A 15367-nucleotide genomic window follows, 5' to 3' on the forward strand; every position below is an offset into this window, starting at 1 on the left:
ACCGTTTCCTCCCCGAGAATATTTATCTCGTATCTCCTCATTACCTTCCTTCCTCTCTCTCTCTCTTTCTCACCGTCCCTTCGGAAAAAACCTCGTCCCTTTTTTTTCTCGCGATTGCTTCCCGTCTTCTCTCGATCGTCGCGCGTTTAATCGTGCAAAACGCCGGCCAGTCCGACGCTTCGCGTCCCCCTCTCCCACTCTCCCACCGTCGTATTTTCTGCGTCCTCCCGTCCTCGGGAAGCGCCGTAAATTGCACAAAGCGCCCAAGGCTGCTCCATTATCTATACGTGATACGCGTTTCTCTCGCTTCTTCCCCCGTCTTCCCCAACTTCGCGTCTCCGCGTAAGTCCCGATAGGGTTGTTCTCGCACGCACATGGCACGCGCTCTCTCTCTCTCTCTCTCTCGCGCGAGACTCTACCCCGGGCGCAGACGCGAGGACGCGCGGCTGCCGCCTCGCGCTTGCGATCCAACGGCAGCCACGACGCCGCCGAAGCCGGCAGTCGGGGAATGCGCTGTCGACCCTCCTCAGCACTCGTGCGCCGACCGCGATCGCCGGCCCGAATATATCAACGTGCGAAAATCCTCGCGATCGCGAATCGGTAAAGTCCTCGATCTCTCCGTCCTTCTTACACCTCGCAGTCCTCAGTGCTGACTGTACAGATACTCCGTGCTCCCTCGGCTATGTCTAGGAAGCCTCAACGAGGTCTTCTCGTTGATTGACTCGCCGACTACCAACGTTGCTCGATATCGATGTATAAGTGCACAGGGGGATGTTTCGCCGGCATCGCCACGTTTCCGTTTGTTCGCATCGCCGCCCGCGCGATCGTTAACACGGCCGAAACTGGAAATTGATCGATCGATACCAGAGAGAAACGTTAGTACATTGACTTGGGAAGAAACGTCATCGATGTATTCCTTGTATATTGCCGCTTCGAAACGAAGCTCCGCCAATGCAAGCACCACTCTCGATGTTACAGAACATATGTATATGTTTAGTGCGTCCTTTCTCCCCTTTTTCCCTCCTACCAAAGTAGATTCGCCGCTCAAGTTCTTATCGTTCGATTTTTCGTACTTTTGCTTACGTTTCTATCCGCCACGTATCGTACATTTCGTTGCGAGGTCAATCTTAAATCAACTTCTTCAATTTTGTCATTTTGCTATTGCTCACATGACACATATCTCAATAGTTTTATTAATTGCTTGACTCAGACATCCAAAATGCCTAAAATCCTTTATATCATTCCTGTAATTCTAAGAGGCATAATCCTAAAATATACTCTTTTTCTCTCCTTTCCTCTTCTCTCTCTCTCTCTCTCTCTCTCTCTCTCCGTGCTCAGAATATCGGTTAAGACTTTCATTATCGCGTTATTATTTTATATTACGTGCGCAGCATTATTATTTCGAAAATAGCAACAATCGACGCAAAGTTACTTTGTGCGTATACGAAAGAGAGAAAGAGAGAAGGAAAGAATATGTGTATATGTGTACGTGTGTGTGTGTATGCGTGGGGGTCTCTATATTTGATTTCTAACTGCATAGAGAGATTTATTTGTACGAGTCGCGCATGATTGCGTTTGAAACGGCACCGACGCGTTGAGGAAATAATCCCTTGACTTCGCTGCACGTGTCGAATTAGCGAGAGTGGTGTTTCCGAAAAATTCGACTACCGTTTCGTCTGAGGGTGTCGCGTCGAATGTCCCATCGGTATGTCGCCTGAGAGAAGCATCGTTATTAACCCCTGCAATTTACGCGTTATTAATAATTTTCGCGTCCATCGCGCTGACAACCACTCCTCTCTGTGCGTGTATATGAGTGCGATGTATCCGACGAACTTAGCTTTTACGTAAAACGGGAATTTAACGAAAGTCAAGAAAATGTCGCTACTCCTTAATTTCTCACTGCTTATATCTTGGTGTTTGAACTTCCTGATGAAATTTTCGCTCGAGTTAAAGCCAGTCCGGACTGAAAAGCAAGTAGTAATATTTCGTCGCCTTTTTACAAATCTGGAACTTAATTTTCCGGAATTTCATCTCCCTCGGTCTCAAATAACCCGCGTAATTAGAGCTCAAACAGTAACGTTAAGGAAAAGTCAACTCCGCGCATGGACCAAAGAACCATTATTATTATAGTTGTAGCTGAGAACTGAAATAATAACGGAGAAATCACTTTGACGCGAAAGTATGCGCTTTTTTATTTGCGAATTAGATACAAACGCCTTGCCGTGAGCTTCGTTCGCGAATTTCCACGTTTGCGCGCACGCAAGTCACACAAAAGTCAAAGGAATGCGTTCTATCCGGTTCTTTCGCGCGCGCGATTGTATTCTTCTCAGCTGCGAAATTCATAAAATATCACCAGTCCGGACTTTGAGCGACATAAGAATCCGAAAGAAGTCTGTAAACATGTAAGGAAATGTTTTCAAAGCCTGCTGAATATATACTTGACCTCGTGTGTGTTGTGTGTGTGTGTGTGTGTAGAAAATGAAAATGCGCTGGTATTGTGCGCCCGACCCTTGCAGAAAAGTCTCACTGCCTATAATAAATTGGCCGATAATAAATTACTGTTGCTCAGTAATTTTATTATTCGTACGAGTAATAAAATTACCGGGCGATATAATAACTTATCTCCGAGTTTGGTCCCCGGGAAATTCGCGGAAAATAGAGTGTTTTATTAAACTTACCCTGAGAGTTTGTTTCCCCTCATCTTTTATTTGTCTTCTTAATACCTAATTACAGTGATGATAAATATACAAAAAATAATAATAAAAGTAACTTATAAATGTTTAATACAAATAAAAATCCCGTCTTACAGACGTTGATGCGATAACATTTGCAATATTTACCGTATGAACGAAAACCTGAAACCCGGTTGGAAGGAAGAGAAAAGAATTAATATCAAAATAGGAAGAGGTAGAAATAATAAACCGAGTCAGCAGGGAGCTTTCATCCGCGATTGATCGCATCGTCCAATTGTCGAACGGTATCGCCGGTTAAAATAATCGAGTCCGACCGAAGAGTAATAAGATTCGATAACCTCGGTTATATAATTGAGAATTAAAGACGAAGATCTCATAATCGGCAGAACATTCGAATGCATAGGAGTGTGTTTACCGTCGTGCCTGCCCTATACGCATGCACATGTATGTGTGTGTGTGTGTGTGTGCACGCGCACGCACACATATGTCTACGTTCAATGCGGAGGTTTCAATTCGACCTGCAATTCGAGTGGCAGCTATACATCAGCCGTCGTGTTTGCTGCGTCCGCACTAACTAATCAACAGCGTTAATTACTGCCGCGCGCGCGTCCGGAACTCGCAGATCGCTCGCTCGCACAGAAATCCGTCGATTAATATCAATATCGCGACTCGCAGTCAGTTATGCTGCTGCGATGGGGAAATGAGCGTTTGTTTCACGCGTGCGCCATCGTCGAGGCCGCGAGACTAATTCGTCGCGTCCGCGGAATTCAGTTCGGAACGCAAATGCCCCCCATTGTCACGCTCGATCATGGGCTTAATTTCGGCATTTCGAGGACCAGGCCGCGCGATGCTCTGTCACCATAGACGCGTCATGCGTCGTCTCTTTCTCTCACGCGCGCTTTAATTAATTCGTCCCAGCTAGCGAGACTTGCGGAAGATAAAAGACTTGCTTGATATATATTGATGCATTGATGTCGTTTAATCGTAAATATGTAAAGTAAAATTGAATATGAACTGAACGCTCACAATTAAAGAACCCCCCCTCGCAGAGACCCGTCTTCGTTTAAGTTTCAACTCGGCGACGACTCGCTTCGTCCCGATACTCCCGACATCAACACTTCAGCCATCACACTCGTCATACCCGCCGGGGAGGCACGACGTGACGGTACCACCACGTCTTCAGTCGGGACCAATTGACGCGTTAACGAAAAATAATAATCATCCCCTCGGACGCTACATCCGTTACAGGTGCATCGTCGTGGCACCCGCTGTCGGGACGAAGTGCGCCACTCTCGCAGCGGCTGATCCGCATTCACGTCACGTGAAGGGTCATCACGGGCCGCCCGTCGCAATTAATCCACGCATTAATCACGAGCCCCTAAGTTGAGCCACTCGAATCTGCAGGCGGCAGGCCGCTAATTAACCATCGCAGCCACCACCACCGTCATCGTCGTCGCCGATCAGCCTCGTCGACCCAACGGACAAGAGCCACGCGACGTCGCGCACACACGCGTGAGCTACCCGCGAGGAATGCTGTTACACGCGCCCCGTTGAGGCCCCGGAAGAAAGGGCGAGCCAAGGTCGCGCGCGCGATGAGGAATCGCGGCACGACGATGCGAAAATATGAGACTTCCCGCCGCGGACGGAACCCACCGTCGCCGTCGTCGACACCGCACCGCCGATGCAACTTACACCGACGGCCGCCGACGCTTACGGCCGACGTTCATTGAGGGGAAAATGGGTGCCAATCAGTCGAGCCGAAGTGCGCCCACACCTGGAGAAGAAGGTAAACGAGCCGACCGGCGTAGCGAAACGTGCCTCGATTTCGCGCTTTTCTTCCTTTTCATCCTTCTTCCTCTTCCCTTCCGTCTGTTTTCTTTTTCTTCTTTTTCTTCTTCTTCTCTCGGGAATTCTCTAGTGAAACGGGACGCGCGAGATGGATAAGCGCGCAACTAATTGGCGATCGATTCCGGCTATACTATAATGGGGTTGAGTCTGCTATTTTAGAAGGTATCGGGAAAAATGAGACAACGCGGCGTTTCAAGCGCGATTGGCAAGAAAATGATCGTCCAGATTGGCGTGTCTTTAATTTTTGGAGAATTTCACGAGCGGATGTTTTTCTTCATGGATCTTTTAGGCATACTGAGAGAAAAAAGTTTGTTGGGATGAATTGTAATCTCGCTACATTTTACGGCGAATTTTGGTCTCAACTATACCTTTATGTTTCTTTTAAGTATGCAAAATATAGCAAAGCGAACCTGGTTTTATATTCGTGACAACTATGATATTCATTCATTCATGAGTTCCCGGGAAAGAAAGAAATTATTTTTTCCCGGGCTCTTACAAGGGGAACACCAGAAATTGTCCACTCAGATTTCATTGAACTTGAAATATGTGTAGTGTTATATATATATATATATAACACTACACACACACACGCGCGCGCGCGCGCGCGCGCGCGCACACACACACACACACACACACACACACACACACATATATACCCCTACTAATGCATAGTGAAGCCACTCGATGCAACTCTCAAATGTTCGTGAGAAAAATTGAGTTTGAAGTTTCTGACATATTTTATATGCTGTGAGTTTTCGATAACTTTCGAGCTATTTGGTACTGCTAGACGCTTTGCTATTATCGCTGAGAACACTGCATGCTGTGAGTTTGAATCTTGATTTCTACATCGTTTTTTAAATCTATATGTATCGTTGTGTGACATATTGTGGATTAATGTGTGAGCATTTATATCTTTATACATATATATATATATTTCCTGTTGAACATTTTCGAATAGCTAATAAAAATTACACTTTCCTCTTCATTGTTGCCAAGAGATTTATTTATATACATTTTGTATACATGTGTCATATGATTAGCAACAGACGTCGACTCCCAATTAGATTCCAAGAGATTTTTTACGCGCAATGCGGATAAAAAATGAAATACAGGCCTCGAATCGCCGTTACATTTATTTATTTATCATTCAATTACCACTCGCCCGGCTCGAAACGTTTATGTCAATAGAGACGGCGATTTATATCGGCGCGCAGGTACCGTAATAATTCGCATAACTCGAAACTCCTGTTCGACTGGAATGACGGATATGCATTGACAACCCGTTTCACGGGATTGCCTTATTCTATCGCGTTTCATAGCTCGCTGCAGCTGCAACGACGGCAGGACGTCACGAAGGAGAGGTTTCAGTTTTTCTTCCCCGGTTCGATTACATAGCCGAGGCGTTGCTCGCCGGGAACTATTAATAAATATTCTTTGTTACACAGCCGTGCACCGTACGATCTTAACGGGCGCTTTAATTTAGCTCGAGAAAAAAAATGTCCAGTTGAATTTCACCGGTGAATTAAATTTCCCAAAGCAAAGTGCTATGTCCTTCCTTCCTCGATTCTTTCGTTGCGACGTCGCTTTCTCACGTCATTCTCTCGTGTAACGTAGAAAAACGTAGATTTCAATTTTCTACATTTTACGGGAAAACTTCCGGTTTACACTGCAGATTCAAATGTGTAATTTTTATATACCTACGTGTAGTCACTCTTAGTTTGTAATCAAAATAGGTCCGAAACGTTTGGACAAATAAATGAATATTTTTATCTGAGCCAAACTGTGAATTGACACGAAAAATTATTTTGTTTATTTTTATCAAACAGCAAAATCCGCATAGAGGCTTTTTTTATTCGTCCCTTCCTTCCTTGTCCAATTCAATTTTTCCATTTCAAAAGCTGACACGGCTCTAATCCAATTATTTCCACTTTCTTCCACACAATCGAGGCAAATAGGTAAAAATAAGATAAGATAAATAACATAAAAGTAAAATTGGCAACTTGTAACATCCAAGTAGCAAGTAGAACGTCTTTTTTGCGGGAGACGATCGTCAATACATCATCAGTCGGTTATTATTATTGGCGTGTTATTGTCGCGTTCGAAAAACGAAATACGTTCATAACGAAGTCGAGGAATACCGAAGTATATTTATTTCTACCGTGTTTGTAATTTCGTCGCTATAAGGACACTCTTGACAATTCTTCTCTACATGGAACTGCGCTCCGGGGAAGGTCAAGCACGAGATTCTGACACTGCTAATGCTCGCCTTGCCGATTACGTAGTTTAGCTATTTCGAGAAAGCTGCGTGCTTGGGCAGTGTAAACTGTATGTATGCCGTCTTCTCTGTATATTTTCCACGATCAGTCTCCGACTGATCTCCTGTAGTAACATTGCGCTTCACGTTAATCCCGCATTACTCCGACTGAAGCTTCGCGGATTTTCGTTGAATCGCGATTCTCACCAGCAGGCTCAACCGATTGACAATCGTCGGCGTTTCTAAATTGCTATTTCTATTTATTTCTAGATACCACTTAAATGCACATTCGTAAAATTGGACGAATGCTTTTCTTTTACTCGAACGAACGATCAATAAATAAATAAATAAACGCGAAATTCCTTTGACGCGAAATCTCCTTTTCCAACCTCTTTTGTCATGATTTTGAACAATGTTAATTTTAAATTTAAAATAAGTATGCTGAATCGATAACAAATGTTAATAATTTTGTGGGTATCTCTCTCTCTCTCTCTTGGGTACATCTCTTTATTTGAAAACATAACGCAAAAAATTTCGGCATTTTGGTTTTCTTGCTTCTGACATCATTAAACAAGGACAGTCACAGCGCCTTAACACGGGCCTAAGGCTTTACTTGACACGTATCAACGCCAGAAAGTCAATCTCAATCAACTGAAATTACTGTTGAATTGGACATATATGCGAGAATAAACGTTAAAGAGCATTTAAGTAGCCCGTTTAGCAGCTCTTTCGTGCAGTTCATTCCGACCGTGCTTCATCAACTAGCAAGCTTAATGCGTTATTCGCTCACCAATTAAATCTCTATGCTCTCGGTGGTTTAATTAAAACACGTTTTTGTTACAGTGAATTTCGATCATTTTCAAATCCTACGCGCCATTGGGAAAGGCAGCTTCGGTAAGGTACGTGACAAATTAATTAACTTTGCGGTTGAATGGCGACGGAATAAAGCGCGTAATGTGCTACGCGGGTTGACCATTTTGTAGGCTTCCCGTTCGCGATACGAGCGCGACACGACCGTTTAGCAGATTTCGGTCCGCTATTTTTGCACTTTCCAAGCAGTTCATCTCGGCAAATCCGAATTTATCCAGCGTTGCTTTGGTGTTTACACGCCGGTCAAGCGTGTGCTGCGTATACGCCTGCGTTTCGCAAACGTATTGAGTCACGTCGTAATTAACGATAATATACAAATGTCATTTAAATATAATTAAATATGTATACTAAATCTTACATTCATAAGTTCAATAATTTAAGCAAAGAATGTCAAAGTTCGCTTGAAAATTGGTCATCTAGATAGGAATTTCTCCTTAATATTGACCGATCTTTTTCTCTCGAATGCAACGAAGATTGTATTTACGTCGCTATAAAATATCGTTACGGTCCATCACATCGTGATGGAACGAAGGAAAGGAAAAAAAAAACGATCGTCGTCGCTCTTATATTTGTCGCGTAACGCCGCTCCACAAATTTTCAAACTCGTTTCTTCGCTTTTAACGACAGCGGGGGCGGCTACGTGACATCGACGCTCATGAAACGACGTCACTATAAACGTTAAAACGAGAATAAAATTTTTATGATGGGTTTCCATAACGCGGTCATTCACAGTGTAAAAGTGCGCTCTCAATTGCGCGTTCCGATATTTTTATAAGGAAAAGAGAACACCGCGAACTGTCGTCTCCTTTCCTCTTCCTTCCACGATGGCTCTTATAATCAAGCAATACTCGGCAGTAGGAGTGACGTTGAAAAACTGGTTGGAGTAAACATCGATATTGCAATATTCACGTCGAATAGTTCGGGGCAAACAGATGAAAACAGATCGTTCGTATTTTATCGCATCCCGTGCAGAAAGGAAAAAGGAAGAAGTTAAATGTTTGCGCGATATATCCAATTTGCCGATTCGAAAGCTCGCTATGAATTCGAATAGTTTTTTTTTAACTTCGTCCAGGATTTACGATCCAGCGCGTGAAATTCAGTTCCTGCGGGAATTCGCGCATTTCAGGTTTGCATCGTGCAGAAGCGTGACAGTTCGGGCAACATGTACGCCATGAAGTACGTGCATAAAAACGAGTGCATAGAACGGGGCGCCCTGAAAAACGTGGCGAGGGAAGTGGAGATCCTGTCGAAGCTGGAGCATCCTTGCCTGGTGAACTTGTGGTTCAGTTTCCAAGGTAAGCGCCATTTCCACGCGCGACATCGATCACTCGAATCGAATGTTTCCAAGTCTGAGAGATGCGTGAGATATAAAATATAAAAACGGGGCGATCGCCTAAGTGGGAACTCTCGTAAAACTGGTGAGAAATATCGGATTCAGGATCTTGACGCAATGGATATCCACACAGGTGTTTGGCTACTTGGAACAGATTTATAATGACTATACTATAGGGCGATTCAAAACAACCTTTTACCATTAAAACCATATACGCGCTTTCTACCACCAATCGAGAATTTTACTCCACAGAAGACATCATCCGGCGGCGCGTTTAATAAAGAATATATGAGACGAGAGCCGAAGGACACGCGAAGGTACGGAAATTGAAGGTAGCGTTTAATTTTCTACTAGCGCGCGCTTCGTTGCTATTTTAATCTTCCGAGTTCTGTCTCGAGCATCTAGCTTCCTCCGATCTCCTTTCGATTGCATTCCAGCGGTAAATCGGCAGAGTATCGATATCGACATTATGAATATTAATTGGTTGTGTGTCATCGGGATAACACGGTAATTTGCGAGCGGTAAAATGGCAAATAACAGGAACATCGTGATATCGTCCGAGACGATATGAATTATTTCACTGCGAGTGTTTGCTTAACGACCGCTACGTTAATATTAATAGAACGTACGCGAGCCGATAGAATGGTTTGCTCATTCGTTCATACCTACGAATTCCCGTCACTCGAGTCTTCCCTCTTATCATGTCAAATTCCAGGACTGAGAAATGACGCGTTATATGTAACGCCACGTTTATAAATTACTTTCCTTTCAGTAACGACCGTTGGAAGTTAGTTTTTTTTTTTTTAGCAAGATTCCGTAAAACAAAGAGGCTATATTTTTACATTAATGGTAACAATAATACGGTTGTATTATTTGAGTAACGGTGCAATCGTTAATTTTTTATCGTTACTTTGCACACATACATACTAGGCGAGTCACTTAACTTTAGAAGTAGATTTAATTAGCGCCAGACTAATATCGAATCAGGATCAGAACCCGTTTCGTACATGTTTGTGTCCATCGCTTATGTTTATCCGAAGCATCGTATGGACGACGAAAGCGCGCGCTCTGCGATAAAAAATTGTCAATTGTCGCCGCAAATCCACGTGTGTAGTAAGTACACATACTTAAAGAGGAAATCGTGATCCTTCGAGAGATCCTATCCCCGGTCATTATTTCGACGATGGAAAGATTTAATTTTTCTTTTCATGTTAGCAGCAACGTTCATTCTTACACACAAAAAAAACAGTCCGGTTGGCCAGACGCAGAAAGTCGGGTGGCGCCCAGCTAGATTTAATTAGTAAAATATAGAACAACTAGTTACATGGTTGCGAGGAAACGAAAATCAAGGGCGTAACTCTTAACCCCGAAAGCTCGTCACCGTGTTGTTACAGATGAAGAAGATCTTTTCATGGTGTCTGATTTGCTCTTGGGCGGTGATCTGAGATACCACATTCAGCAAGAGGTTGTGTTCAGCGAAGAGAGCATTGTGCTGTTCGTAGCCGAGATCGCGCTTGCGCTCGATTATCTGCAGACCCACCGGATTGTCCATCGGGACATCAAGCCGGACAACATACTGTTGGACGAGGAGGGTGAGTATCTTTATCTAACGTTAATTCTGAACTAATGCCTCTCGCTACCCAATAGCCGGCTTAGGATCACCGAAAAAGTTCGAATATATTGTAGATCAATTCAATTCAATTGTCGAGATATGAAAACAAAAATCGAATTCTCGTGATTAGATGCACGAAGCACGAGAAATGAGATGTAAAGTTTGTTTGTCCAGGCCACGTTCACGTGACAGACTTCAACGTCGCGTCTATACTCGAAGACGGCCAGCTGGCGACTTCGATGTCCGGGACGAAACCGTACATGGGTATGTGTGTGAACAATGTAATTTTGCGATCTTCTTCGTATGCGTTTTTCTACGAATTATTTCATCTCTCAATTTCCGTGGATCTTCGTCTTTTCTTGAGTCTGTAATTTCCAGTGTAGGCAGCTCTGTTGCTACCATCGTCTCTGAAATTCAATTTATCTCCATCTTGAATCTTCATAATAATTCTATCATCCGTGTTAAGCTAAGGCTGTCTTCGCGAACAATGCGATCGGCAGGCAGTTTTTCTTTCGCGTATCTCTCACCTTTAACTTAGCGGGTTTGCGCCAGCCCCGGAGATTTACATGTGCTCGTGCGAGGAATACGGCGTCCTCGGCTACGGATTTGCCGTCGACTGGTGGAGTCTGGGAATCCTCGCTTGGGAGACCTTAGCTATGGAGAGACCATACCCGCTTCATTCCACGACGTCCAATAGAGAGGCTCTGAAGATCCTACAGGTGCGAAACAGTCCGTCTTCAGTTAGCTGGCTCAGATAGTTCTCACATACGTGTGTACTCCAACTTACACGAGATACCTTCCTCTCCACTCTCCGTTGAGCCGCTTCCGCGTGCGCGGATTGTCCCGTTAATTCAGCGCCACGTCCCAGCTGTCTGGTTAATCGAGAACTTGTCAGGAAGATGTTATTGAAGCGACATACACGTGCGACGACGCACCGTGTAGCGTCCGTCTTGACTGCGCATCCTGCCGCATTTGCATAACGCCAAGCGTCTCAGTGATGATGAAGATTGTATTCATTTCGGATTCGAATCACTTCTTATGCATACCATATTATATTCTGTATTTTGTAATATGTTGTATAATTTAATTCCAATGATGATATATGATATTATACAACATATTTCGTTATCTTAGCTATTCTGTTGTGTGTGCATATGTGTGTGTGTGTGTGTGTTGTAAAATTAGAAGTTTAAAGGCCAAAATTTCGACTCGGATTCTAATACATTTCGAAACGAATTCAAGCTCGCGACTGTCCTTTTTGGTTCAGCAAATTATCCTTCTGAAATTCAACGAAAAGCTGCAAACCGGCGAGCTTAGTTACGTCGAAGGATACGGTTTTTCAGGACGAGAAACCGAAACCTTCCCACTGGAGTCCGTCGATCTGCAATCTCCTGGATCGACTGTTAACTCTGGCACCTGTCAGCCGAGTATCGTCTTTGAAGGAATTAAAGCGGACGAATGCGATGAGAGAACTGGACTTCGACAAGGTGCTGAACAAGCAGATCAAGCCGCGATTCGTCCCGCCGAAGGATCACTTGAACTGTGACCCCACATTCGAGCTCGAGGAAATGATAATCGAGACGAAACCGCTGCACAAGAAAAAGAAACGCCTGGCTAAACAGAGGTCGGCCCACCGGTTCCTGGCTGAACTCCGCGGCGGATCTCGTTGTAGCGAGTTATTCTATTTCATCGACATGTCTCCCGTTTTTTCGCAGATCGCTGAGGGTCGAGTACTCGGCGGAGGACGCCGGCTTGTTCGCCGGGCCGAGCGACGAGGCGCGACGATTAGCCTTCATCCCGGAGTATCGGGTGTACAATCGCGAGCGTGAAATCGAGAGGCAGGAGAGAGAGAGGAAGGAGAAGCAATGGGAGGAGGAACTAAACACTGCCATGAAGAGTGCCGAAGAGAGACTCAGGTGTGTTGTACGTTCGAAATGAAGATCGCCGAAAATTAACTCGGTACTCCCTTTTTTTCATGAAACTGAAAAAATTTATTCACAAAAAATCAGGTGCAAAGTTTAACGTTCGAGATAATTCCCATTATTTTCCAACATGTTTGCTACCGACGTCACACACGCGTGCACGACGGTAAAAGGTATTTTTCCATGACCATTTCTTTCATCAAGCCGAAATTTGTTTCACATCACCCACGTCCTCGATTTTTTCGCCCTCCCTTGGTTTTCCGCGGCGTTTTCCGCGCCTCTAATAATCTTGAGTTTGCTAGCTTTCGAGGTGCGGCGTATTAATCCTCCCATCGACGCTTTCCGAACATTCTCTCGATCCCCTGTTGATTACAGAATAAAGCATCTGCCAGCCCAGCGAACCGGAAACCGACTGAGCGTCTCAACGACGAGCGTCAAAGCGCGCATAAGCGCGTCACCGAGGCAAGGTCGCCGTGCGAGCATCGCGACGTCCTCGGACATCGACTTCATCGATGCGAGTCCGGAACCCAGCACGTCTTAAATCGACGCGATCGCATACGTCCCCGACGTTCGCGACGCAGAAAGCTACTTCAATCTTACCGACTTTTTATAAGTTCAAACCTTTCTGCCCCCTTAAAGTAAAAGAACAAAAAAAAGAACACAGTGAAATTTTCATATTCTCTGTGTCCCTGGAGGAAAATACGACTGCGTAATTTTCTTCTCTCCACGTGTCAGCCTAACGTAATGTGACTTACCTTTTTAATATTTAGCTTTTCTGTTTGTCTATCGAGGTCGCATCGTGTTTGCCTCAACATGGAAAACTTGCAAAACTCTCGAGCAGATATCCAAACCTATCTGTTAGATATTCCGTTTGATCATTCTAATAAGCTTTCATTCTTCTCGCTGCGCATTCGCAAAGTATATGTAGAACTCATTTCTCTGGTTACCGTTTTCCGTAAGTCTTATTCGTGGCGAACTTCATCAAACTTTCCGGTCAAAGGTCATGCGGTTTTACAGACGACTCATTAATAACGGCTCGCTAATTATCGATATTAACTAATATTAACTAATGTTTGTATTAACTTCGTCTAGGAAGCCCCGAAAACGTGGGGTGGAAATTGGAAGTAAATGCGCGTCATCGTCTAGAATCCCTCGCGGATCCTTGCGGTGCGACCTTTAATTAGTGTACCAGGAAATGTGCATTTAAAACCATCATCATCCAGATTTCATCTCACAAACTTTGACCAACAGCAGGGCAGACGAGGCTTCGCGATTCTCAAAGAAAGAAAGAGAACGGTGAACGATCGAGACGTCCACCTCGATGTTATGAATTCACTCAAACGGTGAAATTACTATTTTAGCACACATCTTTTGTTACTCCGAACTTAGAAGAAGCTCCGATTGTGAGCTCTCATTAGAAAATTAGACGCATTTTCGAGGTAGTAGTATAAGTGAATCTTCTCAGTACAAAAAAAATTGTGACATGCACTGTGCGTCGTTTCACGAAAATTTTCCTCGGAAAAAGAAAAACAACATTTTTATTTTGCTTTCGCTGAAAACATTTCGAATTTCACTCAAACAATACGCGATTATTATTACCCGCAAATAATGACAACGTTCTTTCTAATGATATTAGCGGAAGTACAACGACAGATACGTGAAATGAAAAACACGTGCGTAAGAAAGAAGAGAAAAAGAAAAATTGTTGATTTAAAAGATTTAAAGTAAAGTTTAACACATTAAGATTTAAGATTCGAGTGCTGAACGAGTTATGATAAATGAAGAATAAATTAACACTTTCGTATCTAATGTAGTACCGACAGGACTTTAAGACGCACATTAACGACGTAAGTTCTTCGTTGAAACGATTGGGAACAATGACCTACACGATGTAAATGTCCTATTCGGTAAATATATATGTATATACTCTATATATATATATACATGTTGTTTAGAAAAGTGCGCTATGTACAAATCGAGAATAAAAATATCTTTGACAGTTCGGAGTGTTTCGATTTTGACCTGAAAATCCGCACGAACTTTTTAATGTATTTATGAAGGAAAACAGGTGAGCAGAAATTTATATCCATTCCACTAGGAGATTATCGGCAGGATCGCACTATGGATGCGGATAATTGGAAGCGTAGTGAAGGCAGATGTATTAAAAAAACCACTGCTATATACGAGAACGAAGTTAATAAAAAGAGGATCCTCCTTTATGCATCAGATTTGTATACATACATCGTATTTACGACCTTATGCACGCATACGCGCGCACACGAACACACACGCACGCACGCACACACACACACACACACGCACACATACACACACACACACACACGCACGCACGCACGCACGCATGATTTAATATACTTGTACATATGTATATATGCAATAATAACAATTATATGGGCGTAAAATTAATAACGATTTTATTTTATCGATTTTCACGTCATCGCTTATATATTTTTGTATCTAAAAAACGATAAATCATATTTGTTAATATCACAAAGTATTGCCGTTTCTCCGCTTCTCGGCCGACGTACAACGTGTTCCCTTCACCTGCACTTCGACTGACAACGCATGGAAGACCGCAACACGCCTATAAAGCGGCTAGAGCACGAAAATATATTGTTTATATATGTATATATTTGCTTCCTTACAAGAATATCTGTTCAGAAAAATAGTCTCTCCTCTCTCTTTCCTCTCACTCCCCCTCTATCCCTTCCCTTCTCCGTATTCTTTTCTTTTTCTCTCTCTCTCTCCATCTCTGCTTTTCCCCATTTTATCTCCCGAACACGAAGAAAGATATGATAATTCATTCACACTTTG

At 43.6% G+C, this 15367-nt stretch overlaps 1 protein-coding gene across 6 annotated transcripts; it reads left to right on the top strand.

The window, feature by feature from the left end:
* The first annotated feature begins 517 nt into the window (after window positions 1–517).
* On the top strand, window positions 518–14534 carry LOC106744184 (serine/threonine-protein kinase 32A). 6 transcript variants are annotated; one of them, XM_014618693.1, is made up of 10 exons: window positions 518–875; window positions 3743–4479; window positions 7639–7694; window positions 8792–8960; window positions 10393–10590; window positions 10785–10874; window positions 11163–11329; window positions 11954–12234; window positions 12326–12526; window positions 12908–14534. In XM_014618693.1, exons 2-10 carry the CDS (start codon window positions 4317–4319, stop codon window positions 13071–13073), a joined length of 1491 nt encoding a protein of 496 aa, XP_014474179.1. In that variant the 5' UTR covers window positions 518–875; window positions 3743–4316; the 3' UTR covers window positions 13074–14534. The 6 variants fall into 6 exon arrangements, with proteins under 6 accessions (XP_014474179.1, XP_014474188.1, XP_014474198.1 ...); XM_014618702.1 differs by having other exon boundaries at window positions 3942–4479; XM_014618712.1 differs by having other exon boundaries at window positions 4098–4479.
* The last annotated feature ends 833 nt before the right edge of the window (window positions 14535–15367 follow it).

Source organism: Dinoponera quadriceps, unplaced genomic scaffold (assembly GCF_001313825.1).
Source record: "Dinoponera quadriceps isolate SergipeBrazil2010 unplaced genomic scaffold, ASM131382v1 scaffold9, whole genome shotgun sequence".
NCBI lineage: Eukaryota > Metazoa > Arthropoda > Insecta > Hymenoptera > Formicidae > Dinoponera > Dinoponera quadriceps.